The sequence below is a fragment of the Leiobunum rupestre genome, chromosome 5 (genome assembly GCF_980474605.1).
Source record: "Leiobunum rupestre chromosome 5, qqLeiRupe1.1.hap1, whole genome shotgun sequence".
NCBI lineage: Eukaryota > Metazoa > Arthropoda > Arachnida > Opiliones > Sclerosomatidae > Leiobunum > Leiobunum rupestre.
The window spans coordinates 24958124-24974951 of NC_143388.1; the positions used below are offsets into that span (position 1 = coordinate 24958124).

The 16828-nt window shown below is 39.1% G+C and overlaps 3 protein-coding genes across 3 annotated transcripts; all 3 read right to left on the reverse strand.

Moving 5' to 3' along the window:
* Positions 1-587: 587 nt before the first annotated feature.
* LOC149943933 (nose resistant to fluoxetine protein 6-like) lies at positions 588-16006 on the reverse strand. The gene is made up of 13 exons (XM_090174866.1): positions 15635-16006; positions 4897-5132; positions 4713-4827; positions 3989-4079; positions 3830-3927; positions 3593-3769; positions 3435-3528; positions 3276-3371; positions 2815-2980; positions 2545-2747; positions 2180-2300; positions 1787-2116; positions 588-1268 (listed from the first exon to the last, which is right to left on the reverse strand). Exons 1-13 carry the CDS (start codon positions 15969-15971, stop codon positions 1044-1046), a joined length of 2289 nt encoding a protein of 762 aa, XP_090030992.1. The 5' UTR covers positions 15972-16006; the 3' UTR covers positions 588-1043.
* Positions 6640-8046, reverse strand: LOC149943934 (G2/mitotic-specific cyclin-B-like). Its single transcript, XM_090175487.1, has 2 exons — positions 7538-8046; positions 6640-7472 (listed from the first exon to the last, which is right to left on the reverse strand). Exons 1-2 carry the CDS (start codon positions 8003-8005, stop codon positions 6813-6815), a joined length of 1128 nt encoding a protein of 375 aa, XP_090031613.1. The 5' UTR covers positions 8006-8046; the 3' UTR covers positions 6640-6812.
* Positions 10388-11532, reverse strand: LOC149943935 (G2/mitotic-specific cyclin-B1-like). Its single transcript, XM_090174860.1, has 2 exons — positions 11318-11532; positions 10388-11135 (listed from the first exon to the last, which is right to left on the reverse strand). Exons 1-2 carry the CDS (start codon positions 11513-11515, stop codon positions 10473-10475), a joined length of 861 nt encoding a protein of 286 aa, XP_090030986.1. The 5' UTR covers positions 11516-11532; the 3' UTR covers positions 10388-10472.
* Positions 16007-16828: the final 822 nt, after the last annotated feature.

The window sequence follows — 16828 nt, forward strand, 5'->3', positions numbered from 1 at the left end:
TAAATTTCGATGGAAGTTATTAAATTTCGATGGAAGTTATTAAATTGCGATTGAAGTTATAAAATTGCGACTGAAGTTTTCGGTTGCCATGGCAAATCGATTGGGTAGTGCAACGTCTCCTTTTGTGAAATTTCATATCTCACATAGGTCTACATCACGCCCGAATTTGAACAAAATCGGCAATAAACACCTCGGGTACTCTCCTTGTTAGTCCACCGTGTCATAAATCGGTCCATCTGGAGGTTTTAAAACTTGGAGACATATTTGAAAGACTTTTCGAAACTACTAGCCTGCTACTTCTCTTCTATATTATCTTTCTTTATTAAATTTAATTGAAAAATCTTTGCTAACACGTACTACATCTTGTTTTTAACATTACTAGCGCCAATCACCCTTGCTTCCGTTAAACCTTGAGGCTAAAATGTTAAATTCGTTGATCCACCAGAAACATAGAAGGTCACACTCCCTTTAAGAATTATCTAGATTTTCACTATCCTATGTACTTCTGCTTATATGATAATAAAAAAAAAGGAGTTTTTTGTTTATTTTTTATTAATTTTATTTGAATAGATATAATATTAAAAACATTTACAAATAAAAACTTAACTATTTACACAAATTTGACCCGGTATTTCCTTTACATTAAGTCCTCACAGTGCATCTAATTCTTCGGATAAAATCGACTAATTTATTTTAAATTTTAATATTAATTAATATCAAGTGAGTTTCAAATCAAAGCGCGCCAAACAACGAATATAAAAATAACGATTTTTCAATCAATGTTAATTTCGACGACAAACTCTACGCCTAGCATGACGTAGCTATGACGTCATTAAATAACGTTTCATTTCAAAATCGTACAATTAATTCAATTATCTTAGTGTGATTTTAAATATACCTTATTTAATAAAATCTGGTTGAGGACCGAGTCAACTAACAATCGCTAATATATTACACCATTTTATAATTATATACATAGAAACTCTATTTGGCACATCGGCGTCCGTATCACAAATTCATTAGTTCGTACAAAGTCCGAATCTTTATACTTTCAACGTGGTCTGGGTGTTGAGATTCACGTGTGGCAAGGCGACTGTGGCGACGGCGGGAAGAACAACGACGTGACTCGTTGGTGCCTGGCTCTTCTTAGGCGAAAAGACGCGTTCCAGGAAGATCTTCTCGAGCTCCGCCAATGGCGCCTCGAACAAGATTTTCATGAAGTAAGCCCCGACGAAGGACAAACCCAAGGTGCCCACGCTAACATAAATCTGCGAGAGAAAACCAATGAGAACTAATCAGGAGATGGACGTCCCGAGGTGTAACACGCCGATTTGGTTCAAACTCGGGGGTTTGGTAGACCTTCATGTTACTTGAAAAAATGTCTCCATAAATAGTTAGTGTAGGGAGCTGTTGGCTCGCGTGGCTTGCAGGGCTTGCAGGGCTTGCAGGGCTTGCCACCACCCTAATACGCATTGTAACCCGGCCAACTAAGTCGCTCGATGACTTAGGCCTAGGGTGGTGTCAAGGGTATTAGCCTAGCTGATTAATATTATTATTATTAAAATATTTTACAGGAGGTACCCTAAAATTGGTAAGATTTTCCATTTTGTGTTGTCAAAAACCTTTTTGGTTGCTATGGCCAAACGGTTGCGTATACAGACAATTCCCTTTAATGTTTTTCAAGTACCATGAGGGTCTACCAAACCCTCGAGTTTAAACAAAATCGGTGTGTTACACCTCGTGTCGTCTCCTTGTTAGCTTTTTCCGAAGGCGTAAATATATTTACGTTGAAATAGTCGCTGAGGTCCACGACCCCCCTCAAAGATCCGTGGAAGTACGTGATGAAGAGGATATGGAGCAGATATACTAAATAGGTGAGACGATTGAGAGGCACGAAAGCTTTCCAGGACAATAAGGCGTCGATGAATCCGCCGTTTCTGGTGGCGCACAGTAAGGTCATGATGGCCAGACCCAGCGCCCACAAGGATCTGTAACTGGCTGCGAAGAAGAAAGACTCCAAGGCGTTGGGAATACCCCCGTCGGTAAAAGCGTGTCCGCTGAATAGCGCCGTGAACATGAGAAGAAGGGCAACTGGCCAACCTATCACCACGGCCCACTGAAGATAAATTAATCATTAGAACCAGTACCATGCACGCGCCATTGGTTAATGTCGTCTTACGGTTGGAATGGTTGGCTTTCCGGACCTGACGAAGTAAATTCCCAAAGCCATACCAATGATGTAAACGCTGACGTGGTTGTGCGGTAACGTGTGTCCGTGGTAAAATTGATCAAACACAATCCTACCAATTTAGGAACTTTTTTAATTACCAGTGTCTAATTACTTTGACCTTTGAGCAGTGGCGTAACTAGGTCAATGCACCCAATCGGTGCCCACGAGCTCAGCCGTTCGCCATGACAAGTGGGATTTCAGTGACGTAAGTTTAGAAGGGGAGTTCATCTTCCCATTTGGCATTGGGGCGCTCGATTGGGGTCCATATTTTCTAGCTACGCCCCTGCCTTTAGTGATATCGATAAAAGGCTTACTCCTTATCGGGCGCGGTTAGCGTGAAAATGGGCAGGTTTTCCGTGCAGTAAATAACCAAACCGGAAGCCATGACGGAGCCAACTGCGAGTCCAGCCATCAAAGCGTAAGACGCGGCTTCGTGTCTGTAAAGTACTGCCAAAATAACCATTGCCATTAAGAAGAGTTGAACGTCCGCGGCGATGTACCATATGCTGACAATAGGCTGAAAATAAACCACGGTTAAAAAATCCTAACACCTCCTCAAGATGAGCGTCATAAGCGTGTCTTACCATCTCGTGAAACGGTAAAAAATTGGACACGCAAGCCAAAACGGACCACCAATTTTTTCTCGTGGCTTTCAGGAGAGCTCCTGTTTCTTCTTTCCAAACTGGTCCGCTGTTCATCAAGGGCAAGACGACTACTAAACCTAAAGTCATCATGGCTGATGGCAACAGTCTAATGGAGTTCCGGAAGAAACGTTGGAGAAATAAGTAAATTAGACTGGATGGAAAAGACAGTACGAGAGCACCATTGCCTTACGACCTTCACGCAGGAACCAATAGAAACACACTTTTGATTCCCGCAAACCATAGCGATTGTTTGTTACGTGTAAGGCCTGGAAATAACTTTGCCATTTGTTTTGCGGGGTGATTACGGTTTTATTTTCAGCTGGTGTTTCGCGTTAATATATTTTGATTTACGTTATAGCTTGGTTAGATTGAACGGCGCATTATCAAAATTTCGTCATTACCTGTATAATCGTCTGGCGATGATTATTGGTACGTTGAAGAATTTCTTTCCTTTGTTGTCCACCAGAGACACGATCTGATTGGCTACCAAACAACCCCTGTAACGATTACGTCGTATTAGACTATAAATAACGATACCTCTTGTTATTAAGGAATCTTACGTAATGAAGAAAAATGTGTCCACTGATAACGAACCGGATGCTATAATTTGGAAGGAGAACGTTGAGGCCTGGCCTTCGATCCTAAACCCTTCCCCTTTGTAAAAAAAAATTAACTGTAAGACGCTCGAATTTCCAAAAAGTAAGGTGGTTCTTCTTACGGTATAGGAAAGGGCTAAGTTGAGAATAGACGTGAATGACAACCACCCATCCTATGGACAGGAACTTCATTCCGTTCAAAGCGGACAAGCTGCTGTCTTCCGGCCCGTTACTGATGTCGAAGATCTTCTTAGTGTTGCGCCTGATTGAAAAGGCCCTGACTAACTTCCACGGGGTTACTGCCGGAAATACGAGCTATTATAGATGATGATGGATAAAAACCACGCGCGAGTTCTTACGGTATTTATCGTAGTTGAAGTGTTTCCGGAACATTCTTCCGGCGGTCTCCATGGTCGTGGCTATGATGACGATACCCATCAAAAGGGCCGAAACGAATCTGAAACAGTAGCCGTTAGTAACAAGTATTTCGAAAGCTTAATTTTAAACCAAATACTTACAACACCGCAATTTGATCTCGGGCCAAGGGTGTTTCGTCCAGTTTGGTTTCGCACGAATATAATTCACTGTTCCATCCAATACGGTCAGCAACTGTTTAGTAAGTATGGTAAACTTACTGTTAGTAACAAAAGTATTTACGAAAAAGGTCACCATCTAAACTTCGAAAGTTCAAAATAATCAGCTAGGCTAATACCCTTGGCACCACCTTAGGCCCAATTCATCTAGCAACTTTCAATGCCTTTAAACCGGTGGCCGGATTACAATGCGTAGGAGGGTGGTGGAAAGCCCTTCATGCCACCTAGGAGCAAAAAACACAGGAGAACGCAGCTAGCCTTTAAACACGCTAACGCAGTGTTGCGTACAAATTTCATTGGACGAGCCTTTATGCTGAACGTTTTACGGGAAGGGGGAAGACAATTTCGGAATTTTCCCCTTCCAACGGCAGCAGGCGCAAAAGCGTTTAACCAATGAAAACTGTACGCAAAAAAATGCACGACTTTTGACGGGTTGCTTTCTCCTTGTGTGGGGTGCTGTGTTTGTCGCTCCTAGCCAATACCAAACCCTACCAGTAATTAATTTGACTAACTGACGCAACAGCTCCTTACACTCATTATTGCCGATAAGATAATAACCTTACGTTATAACAGTTCTCTTTCAGACAAATATTTTATACTTCTGGCTCTAGCGATTATCTTATTTCTATCTAGGGGTGCAATAACTTACTAGAGCTAGTTATCTCAGTAATGTCCTCGTCGGTACAGACAGACGGTAGACAAAGAGCAACTTGGAAACCGAAACTGTAGAAAATGGCGGCCTTTTTTTTCAGTGCCGTCATTATCTGAACGATGGAATTAAGAGTCGTTAATGACGGTGGGACAGCGGGTTGCGCGTATAAGGTCTCTCTTACCTCCGTTTTCATCGTGATATTGTGAAGTCCCGGTAGCTCCTGTCCGTAAGTGAAAAGCTTGGGCTTGGGTGGAAGAGGCATTCTGAAACGGGCCAAGCAGTATTTGCCTCTGAAAGCTTCTTTGTCCGGGTTCCAAGCATTCGGGGCGGTGGTGTTGAGGCACAAATGGTACGAGCCGTAGAAAGACGAAGTGCCCATCAGCTGGCCGCCCATTGGTTTCCCAGTCGCATCGAATACTGAAATCAGAAAAATTACTATTATCAGTTCCATCTAATATTAATATTAATTCTAATTTAAATATTATCTAAGAATGTGGCACGGAAATTAGCTGAATAAAACGATTTAACCCTAAGTTTATCATAATACAGGGTGTTTCAAAAGATTATGCAAAAATTTGAAGGAATTGTAGGGGGTGATTTGAGAAGTATGCCTGTTTTTTTCCATTTTCGTACAATGAGTGAAAAGAGCTTCAAATTGTGACCTTCTAGTCCCTGAAAGTAGGCTACAACGAGCGCCAAACCAAGTAGCAGGGAATTAAAATACTGTTTAAGTATACTTTTTTACGCTGGTTACCTCGATTCAGGGGCGTAGGAACCGGGAGGGGCAGGGGGGGCAATGCCCCTCCCTATAATTATGTTGGGAGGGGCAACTAATGTTATTGCCCCCTCCAACATTTTGGTCAGTTGAAAATTATCATTTTAAAAGCATATACAGTTTATAGAACCTCAACTGCGTTTAAATTTCATTCTTTTCCCGCCAATTTACATAGTAGTAAACAGTACACATGCATTCGGATAAGCTACACCCCATTAAAAATTCAAAATCATTCTTCAGACCACTTTCCGTTTCTCTTTGCCCCCTCCAACTTCTAGAACGTTCCTACGCCCCTGTCTCGATTTGTTTACCAATTCCTTTTTACCCATCACACGAACCCAATTATAATGTTCGCATTTCCCTGCTGCTTGGTTTGCGCTTGTTGCAGCCTACTTCCAGGGGCCACGCTTTGAAGCTCTCTGGCGCTCTTTTAACTCATCGTAGGGAAACGGGAAAAATAGGCATCCTTCTCAACTCACCCCTACAACTCCTTCAAATTTTTGCATAACCTTTTGAAACACCCTGTATATTAGATATTCCACCTGGAAATTCTCGACGTAGCAGACGCACTACGGCCTTCTCTAGATTCGTTGCTGAACCATAATTTAGCAGACTTTCCCTAGTTTTGCTAAATAATAGTTCAACTGTAAATCTAGGGATGGCGTGGCTCAACGCTATTGACCATGCACCCGACTGAAATTTCCAATCTATAGGTCTGTATTATCTTTGGTTGTTAAACATTTTTTTAATTTTTTTATTTCTTTGTTGTTGGTTTTTTTTGACTGTTGCATTCATTTTTTCCCAAATGTTTGGTTTGTTTGTCTAAATATAGAAAATATATAAGAGGAATATCAACTGTGTCTTCGCTAAGTCTTAAAATTTATTCATTGGTACTTCCTATTAATATCGTATTTCAATTGGTGTATCTAAAAATTATTTTGAGCGTGAAAATACGCCATCATGTTAGGGTATAAAAGCAGGTAAATAATGTGGTTATAATTCACAATGTAAAAGGTACCGTCACGCGCAAAAAGGTAATCGTGAAATCAGTCAATAGAGGAAGCCTAAATCATAACATTTTAGATCTATCAATATTTGGAGAGGATTTATTTAACTATTGATCAGATGTAAAGGAAATAAGCTTATACATAATTTTAATAAGAGTTTAATTAACAAGTATACACGCAAGCGTATTTGTCCAGACGCTATATTACATTCTATAAAAAGAAAAGTTTAAAATTCAGAAATCCTTATTTTAAATAAAAACCATCAAAGGTTATCGGTAGTTAAAAGCTAATTAAATACGAATATATTAATTTGAATTAAGAGCTTTTGGCGAAACTGTGAATTAAGGCGGATTGGAAGTGGGGCAACGTGCTGACGCGGTGGAACATGTCCTGAGCGTACTTGTCCTTGGCTGCCGTGTATTGGAACTTCCGGGACTGCGATTTGAGCAAGTAGTCGCTCATTTCTTGGACGATGGGCATCATGTCCTCCACGTGGTAATCCGACACTTCCTTCAAGTCGTCGTTCCACTCGAAGCAATTCCGACAGAGGCGCAATGTCAAGTACAAAGCCGCGGATGCGTACAGAGACGGTGGACAAGTTGCCAATCGGTGGTTACAAGCGGACAGTTCCATGACGTATCTTCCCACGTCCCTTTCGGTGGAAGTTACGCTGGCTAGCTTGCTCAGTAGTCTGTAGAAGGGAACCGGAAGGGGAAAGCTGATTCGGAAATCCAGGGCTAGCAGGATCTTCGCTTCGAGTTCGTTGATGTCCGCCTGGTTGAAATGCGACGTCTCCACTCCGAATGCTCGCAATTTTGGGTTGTATTTCTCTTCGTACTTCGTGGCTATGTACAAAGCCGTGACTCCCAGAGTTTTGAACTCCGTTATAGTCAAGTCTTCCACGCGGATGTACCGATCGACGATACCCATGGCCAAGTAATAAGTTTCCAAGTGAAGATGACAGAAAGAATGGACCTGCGATAAATTTACTCGTTCAATAATAGTTCAGGAATTGAAATTTTTAACGACTAAGTACTTACTCTTATCAACCAGTCCGCCACGACATTCCTCATATTAACAACATCAGTCGATTTTCCTCGCAAGAAATCGGCCGGAAGAGAGTACCGATCCTCGAGGTCTTTCAAGTACGAATAAATGTCCAAAGCGTACGCGCTGTACTTGACGTTGTCGGGTCCTTCGAGATAGCTCTTGGGTGTCGCTTCTTCCTTGTTCGAGAAGGCGAAAGACGCCGAGAGAGACAAGGTCAAGGCGGCGGTTCTCTTGGCTTGGGCGATCAACGTTTTCTTCAACAGGCTGTTGCCCTTCTTACGTTTGCCCTGGATCTCTTTGACCGATTTGGGAGACGGACGATTACTTATGCTGAGTTTCTTGGCCAAGTACGTGAATATTTTCTTCCCGTGAGCTTTGGGAACTGTCTTTGGTGAGTAGAAGTACGGGCTGTTTGTCGGGGTAGAGCCATTCGTCACCGTTTCCGCGATTCGTATCATTTTGGAAGATGATCACGTTATGTTGAAAATCGGTTCAAGCCAACGTTTATATTGGAGTAAGGTCTTAAAAAATGATTTGTTGACCCTGTTTGTTTTTGTGATATTTACTTCCCATTAGGCTAAATTGAAATTGTTTCTTCGTAAAGGTGTCCCGCGCACTTTTTAAGTTCGAAATAGCTAAGTCACAGTCAATGGTTAAAATAGATAACCTTTGCCCAGGATCTCGTAATTTCAATTCCGTAAGCCTGATTTTAAGCACACTGTAATATTATTTAACTACGCTATATTGTGGAAATACATCTTAAAGAATAAAACAATTTGAAAATGTTAATAAAAAGCGCGCGACGCGAGGTGTTAATAAGGCGACAAGGGCAGGTTCTAAATTTTACTGCCAGGTCATGTTGACACTGATTATTAATAAGCCCGATATCAATGTTAATATGACTTGGCAGTAAAGATGCACCGATATGGGTACAGCCGATATATCGGCTATAATATTAATATAAAATAAAATTAATAAAAGTAGAAAAGTGTACAATATTGTTGTAGAAAAATATTATATATTGTGCTTTCGTCAAAAGACACCGCTTTATTAGTATTCGCAACCGAAAACTATGGGTACGCCCTCTTTTAGCGGCAGGCGAAAACAGTAAGAGGTGGCGTATAAGCAGACGATATTGACAATCAAAGTTATAAAACTAACGCGGAAATTTATGAAAAGATATTTTGTCCTTTCTTTATTCGTAGAATACAACACAGAACAGCATAGATTTCCAGATTTACGTATTTTTGATTTCAGCAGACGCTACACACAAGAAGTGGCGAGAAAATGTCAGCACCGCAGCGTCACCTAGAACCGTTTCGGTCGCGAACAGGGTGAGAAATAAAGATTTTTTTTTTAAACTGGACCTGTGGCCAGTAGAGCCTAGGTAGTTTAATTAAAAAACTGGCCACTGGCCACTGGCCACATACCATTTTTAACCTTCAAAATCAGGCTTTCATAATTTTTGGTCGAATTATCTATTCTTGACAATATGTGTTATAGACCAGACCCGACCAAGCCTACTGAAAGAGAGACTGTTTATATTTCTTTTTTTATAAATTCGCTTCTTCTATAATGTGTGTAGAGTGTAGAGTAGCCAAACTCACGACATCCAGTCACCCACCCATACACACAATTGACACAAGGCCAAGCATACAGCATAGAAGCAAAGACCAACCAATTTTAGGGATTAATATAGACTTTTTTTAATGAACTAAAATCTTGATGGGAAAAAACTTTGAATTAATTAAGTGGTCACCAGGGCCACTAACACCCCAAGCATTTAATTTTTAAACTGGCCCAGCTAATTTTTAAAGTGGCGATTGGCCTGTGATAGTGCCTTATTTCTCACACTTCTTCGCACGCTTTAGAAAAACCTATATTCCTCTGGCGATTGTAGCGCTCGTAGACTGTGACGTAAGAGCTACATTTAAACAAGAACGCTACGCTACTTTATAAAAACAACTATTGTGTTTACTCCCCTTCAAACCAAACTACTAGCTACGCTACTATGCGATCCACAAACAACAGAATTAAAGGCTTAGTTTCAGAACACGACCCAAACATCTAAAGAGACTTTCACTGCGTGAACTACTTCTTACTTCAGCCGCCAGGAAGCGCTTTAAAAATTCTGTTCAATTAACGCTGAAATCGACCGTTTATTCCCATTCGACCGAAAGAATTTTAAAATGTAGCCCAATTGGCGGGGTGATTTGGTATTTTATTTATAAGGTATGTACTATCGAAGATCCATGTTTACTATTTCAGTTTTGGTTCAGTTACTTTTCTTGCAAACGACTTCAGTAACTATATTGAAAACATAACAAAAGCCAATTTATATAGCAGCATTCGGTCGAATGGGACTAAAGCGAAATCGACTGCCTGAAATACATGTAGATACTAAATTAGAGAGCGGGTAATTATGTGACTGCAGTACGTGGCCTAAGGAGAGTTTTAAATTTAACGTTCGTTGATAACCCGGCTATCGTATATTTGCCGGTTTTTTGTGTACCCGATTTTAGTGATTATAAAAAATTCCGGAATTCGAATATAAAGTTCATGGAAGAAAAATAAAATTTTGTATTTTTACACCAATTTAAATCTCTACACTATTCTACTAATTTTTGTAAAAACTTCTTGTTGGCAAATAATCGTTTCAAAACTTTTGTTTGTTTTTTATTGTAATCGATATAATTAATACATCAAATAGTCTTCAAAAAATGCTAATCCTCTAACAATATCTTTATTAGCATGTTTAGTTGCAGACACATTTACATCGAAACTTACTGATTAAATTAAACAGTAAAACATACTCGTAATGACAAAGCGCTTGAAAAAAATATCACGAAAACTTTATTTCCGCAAACCCTTGACTAGAAATCGACTACTCTTTTAATTACCAAATAGGCATTTGGTAAAAACGACTTAAGAAATTTTGGCCAATTTTGGGAGCACGTCGCTCTTCAAGTGAGGCAAAACGCTAACGGACATATTGAGAATGTTCGCGTATTTCCCCTTGATCGACGGAGCGAAATTGTAATCGCGTACGGCCCTCAAGATGGTCTCGGCCAATTCCTGGACCACGGGACACAGATCCTCGGTGTCCAAGCCAGTGATTTTGATCATGAAGGAGCCCCAAACGTGCCTCCTCCTCGTCAGACGCAAAGTGATGTACAAGATGGCCGCCCCGTAAACCAGAGGAGGATAATCAGACAGACTGCGCTCGCAGTAACACAGCTCCATGAAGAACAGGCCAAAGTTGAGCTCCATCGGGTTCAAGTAAACGATGTCCACCAGTTGATAATAATATTTGACGGGCAGGTGGGTGGGTGGCGAGATTTCGAAGTCCACGCAGGCCAATATGTGGCTTTCCATGGCGTACACGTCGTCCAAACAGTAGAATAAGTTGTTCGGCTTGTACCTCTTGTGCAAGAGCGCGTTTCCCGTGAACCGGAAGGCGATGTACAGCGCCGTGTCCACCATCAGCGTGTAATCGGAAGGAAATAAGTCGTCTTCTTCCAACATCCGGTCGATTATCGAGACGCAAAGATGCAAGACGTCTTTGGCCAGATTGTGGCTCGCGTGACACTATCATCGGGAGCGAACGCAAAGATGCATTTAATTTAAATTGAAAAAAAAGATTGAAAAATGGAGAGATTTAAAAAATCCTTTTGTGCGTAAAATAGCCACGTGTAGGGTCAAAAAAGTTTCGTACTAAACCCAAACACGTCGCGCGCCAAAAGGATATTTTGAGACCGGTGGATTGTTACCTGAACGACGTGATCGATGCACCATATTCTAGCGTGCCATTTTTCGAAGGTCGTCAGGAACTGTTGGTCGTCAGGCCGCTTCTTGTAGGGCTGCCGGTGGATCAATTTGGTCTTTTTCTTGGCTTCGTTAATCAGGGTCCACTTCAAGAGACCCATCGATTCTTGGGGCCTCGTGGACAAACGCGCCAAACTTCCCATTCTGTACGATTGATGTCTTCCTTGTGAGCGAAATACAACGCGCGAACTCGTCGAACAAACTAACAAATACGGAATGCGCTCCTTCGAAAACTCGACCCGAATGAACCACACAGCGGGTTACAAAGGTTGGAATTCCCGGAATAAATAAACACACGTGATAAAAATATCGGACCAATCTCATAGTGTAACCTTGCCAGTACAAAGTATAAGATTTTCCACTTTAGGGATTAACGCTACTCCATTGTTCGACCCAACACCTGCAACCGGGGGGGCGTTTTTAAAACGGGGTAGGGGCCCGGGGGTAATAAGCTCAAGCTCTTGGAGTGGCGGAATTTACTCCTAACGGATAATGCACTGCAATTTTCCCAGTATCTAGTTTTGTTTACTATACAGCAATATTCACGTATCGAATTTCGTCACCAGCTGGCACCAATCAAAACCCACTCGATTTTAGAAAGTGGGCGTTAACCTTGTAAGTCGCGTAGATTGAAGAAAACAGAGAGAGGAATAGATATTTAAATTTTGCATAGTTTTAAACTGTTCACTTCCGATATGGAAATATTACAGCGTTGCCATACGTAGTATAATTATGGTACAAATACCACAATTTTGCATCATATTATAAATGGTACTATTATTTTGAGAGCGTACTATATGGTACCAAAATGTACCATATTTCCAACGTATTATACTATAATGGTACTATTTTTATATTTTTATTATTTCTACTACTAAAATAATTAGAATTTCTTATTAACTATACATAAAATCGTCGCCCGAAAGCAAAAACCCCGTAACTTTATACTAATTAAAAGTATAGTTATAGTTACGTAGTTTTTGCTTTTAGGCTGGTTAAATTGGTTTTCCCCCGACATCGTTGGTTTCCTCTTACCATAAAAACTTTTAGAGGTTAAAGGCCGACTACATAAATCTTCGGTTTACTCTGTCTTTCACTGGAAGTAGGCTTACTGCAATACACGTGTGCTATGCAGTCAGCCTACTTCCAGTGATAGACAGAGTAAACCGAAGATTTATGTAGTCGGCCTTTAACGGTAATAGTTAGTGTAGGGTGCTGTTGGCTCGCGTGGCATGAAGGGCTTGCCACCACCATCCTACGCATAGTAAGTTAAAAGGAACCACCTATGGACTGCATTGCAAAGGATGATAAAATTACCGAATAAGTAGATTTTTAATGGACTTATCTACTTATTCGGTAATTTATCATAATACGCATTGTAACCCGGCCACCTGAATTTAAAGGCATTAAAAGTCGCTCGATGACTTGGGCCTAAGGTGGTGCCTTGGGTATTAGCATATAGCTGATTATTATTATTATTTATTAGGCGACAAAATATTAAGCCCACGATCAAGTGTCGCCAGAACAGTTATCTTCATGTTTTGCAACAAACACTTTAAATTAAAAGTAATTAATACTATTTGATATTCGTACCATAATTTCTATTGTTGTACAATAATTCAGTCAGAAAAATCTGGCAACGCTGAAATATTATTAACCGGACCGTTTATCATGCAAAAGTAATAGCTTTCAAAAGTATTACAGTTGCTATTCCTCTTCTGTATTTTCTGACGTTGGGTAAATCAGTTTCAATTTGTGGGCGGGTCTTAAGAAAAATATCTATTTCGTTTTTGAATATTACGCAAACCGAAATCAATATTTCAAAAATAGATTTTGAAATTTATATATTTGCGTAAAAATTATTCAACAAAATTGTAGGGGTAACAAAAGTGACATAATTAATAAAAGTGTACCAGTTATTATACTTTCCAATATATAAGATTAATTAAATAATGATATCGAGATAGAGCGCACAATTTTACAAAAAATAATTCAATTGACGCACTTGTTGTAATTATGTCACTTTTGGGTGTACAGACAAACAGGGTACTCTCATTATCCACCTCTTCTTTTTAGTTGAAGTTTTAACGCCTTATAATGACATAAGACAGGATAAGATAGCAAACACGTGTAGGTTAACAGTCTACGCGCAATAAAGCTACATCCACACACGTACAAGTTTCCTCAACGCGTTTTCTAGGACAATCTTAACCCGTTTAACTTTTCTTGACGGTTATGATTTACGCGCGAATTATTTGTGTTAAGACGCAAATTATGTTCCTTTTGAAAGGTTGATTGGCGTTTGTCAAACTAGCAACACCTTTTTATGACAGTTGTTGTTAAAGCGAGAAATTAATTAAATCCGACTCTTTAAATACCAGTCAATCATTTCCCATCCTGGCCACCTTTTCGTTGTTGTCAAGAAAATTCAAAACCCGCTGTTTTGATTGAGAAATTACTTTTGATTAGCATTGAGGCATACGTGATTAATAAATGTCAGAAGTGACGCCTTGATTAAGACTTTTAGCAAACACTTTTCACAAAAATATTTCACTCAATTTAATTTCCCCGATTTGCAAAACAAATAGTTTAAAGTGCTAGATTAAAGGTCAGACTAGTTTTTAAAAACTCTATAATAAAATAGTTATTTACGAAAAATCCCATTAATATTATAGTTTTAGTTTTCAAAATTAATTAATTATTATTAGTTAATAATTTTTTAATGGTTGTATAAACCAATTTTCATTAAATAATTATTAATAAACTAACAATTAATTAAAGAACTAATAATTATTTAACGAAAAGTTGTTTATATAAGTATTAATTAATTACAGAACTAATAATTATTTAACGAAAAGTTGTTTATATAAGCATTAATTAATTAAAGAACTAATAATTATTTAACGAAAAGTTGTTTATATAAGCATAATTAATTAATAAATATTTAATGATTTTTGTATATAACCATTAATTCATTCATTAATAGTTACTAAATTTTGAAAACTAAAACTGTAAAGCTACTGGGATTAATTCTTGGCACAGTGAATACCACAACTTTTGGCTGTCCGATTTAACATAAGTTGATAATTAGTAAGTGTGCCAGTTGAATGTTTAATCAGAACCATTTCTAAAATGAGACCTATGTTTTGGTGGACATAATCTCGATTTTGCGAATTTGCGTCATAGTGAGCTGAAGCTTAAGACTGGGACGTGCTGACGGGTTTTCAAGTGGCATATTTTTTTCGATATGACCACAAGACTACAACGCAAAACAATATTACCTTAATTGTTTTAACAAAATGGGATGACCCGAGGTGATTTTCACCGATTTTGTTTAAATTCGGGGGATAAATAAACCTTTATGTTACTTGAAATTTCATAAAAGGAAAAGTTTCGACGGACTTCAGTTATTCCATGGCAAACAAACATGTTTTTGATAACTTAAAACCTACTTTTCCTTATAGAAATTAACATGGAGAAATCGTTGATTTTGAAAAATTTAAAATATTTGGCATTTATTAATTTTACTTCCATAACCAAAATTTAGTCATTTTACTTGCATTTACCTAATTTACACATTATACTAATGTTTACCGAAATATACATCCCATTTTTACCATATTAAACCCAAAATGTATCATTTTATTAATATAATTTATTTTTTTAACATTTATTTTTTTTTAAAGGGACGACCCTTAAATTCTGCGATTTATTTCCATAGGGAAAAGATGGTTTTAAGTTATCCAAAACATTTTTAGTTGCCATGGCTAAACTAAAGCCCCTTGAAACGTTTCCTTTTGGGAAATTTCAAGTTACATAAAGGTTTACTTATCCCCCAAATTAATCGGTGAAAATCACCTCGGGTAAGTAAGTTTGGTCCAACTTTGACCACTCATACTGGACTAAAGGAGCTAGGGAAAAATGTCAATAACTTAACAACATATTTAAATTTGAAATATATCCGTAAATGGCGTCTTTTCAATTGAAGGTAAATAGTTAAAAATATGAACATCAAATAATTGTGATTATTTATTTATTTATGATTTTTTAGTTAGACAGATATTTTCCTAAGTAATTTCGTTCACCGGTTAAAACAACAATTCTATGTGACTCTTCAGAAAATTATCACTAATTATTTCGCGTAGCACACTTTTGGAACGTAATTAAGGACTTAGCGCGTAATTTCAAATTGGCTATTCTTAAAAAAAATGTAATATCGAGATACGTGATTTTCGCTGAAAAGATAAGGAAAAAGTACTTACGATTGTAAGCCCAATTCCTGCCTTCCTTGAGTCCGCTGATAGTCTTGAGGACAGCGGCGGTGCATTCGGTACTAACATCCAATTCGGAGGACATGCGCACTAACATCGGCAGAACCGTCTTGACCATACTTTCGGTTGTGGACATGAAAGTGTCCTCCATGTTGCGCCATTTCTGGTGCAGGACGTCCGGGTCGCTCTCGGTCTCGACGGTCACCCTGTCTTGATAAGCGCATCGCACCATCATCTTCCTGGATCCGACCACGTTGAAGATGACGAAGGTGGTCAAAAGAATTTTGGCCATTGACATGATCTTTTTCTTCATTGCTCGGACAGCCATATCTATCGCTTAGTCCTAATTTACTTCACTTATAATTAAATTTAAAGAAATTTAATATAAAAGACAGTAAAACGAAGAGAACTAAGCTGACGTGTGGCCGAGATGGTGCTCGCGCTCCAGTCCTCCGGATGTGAATGAATTCGCTACTCTGGATTTGATCCTCGATTTCGGCTCGGTATGATCTTGTTCATGGTCGCCAAAGTGGCCCTGAATTCTCTATATCGCCACCAGAATCTCACCTTCCCAATTCTAAAACTACTGTTTACGTTTCAAATGAAACAAGTAGTTCCTTTTGTAATCACTTGTTTGGGATGGTTCTCTAGACTTAACGCGCTACACGTCGCGATAACGGAGCCGTAATCGAGCATTATTCCACCCTTATTTCCAGTGAATCCCGCTTGAGCTCCTATGTAAAGCGAGGTTCACACTTACACCTAAAATCGCTTCGTTTTAGATAACTAGTTTTCAAAACCAACGTAAGAAATCGCTTCGTGTTGGTTCGGGAAGCAACTCGTCCAAGTCGGTTTGCTTAGAATCGCTTTCAAAACGACCAGGCGGGGAAGTAAAATTGCTCGTATTTTCCAAAATAATGGGAATAAAATTCTAAATAATGTCAAATAATATTACTGTACGTATAGTAAACCTGATAAACTAATTGTTTTGGGATATATTTTAGTATTTTCAAAATTCTGGTCATAATTTGACAGAATGTTAAGCCTTGGCTATAAGCGAACCGGGGTGAAACGATTTCGCACGTGTGAACCAAGAATTATCGTCGGTGGCCAAAACTGGCATTCAAACCGAAACTGGGTTTTAAGCTCAAGTGTGACCGTGGCTTAAGTGTGTCCCTTAGATGG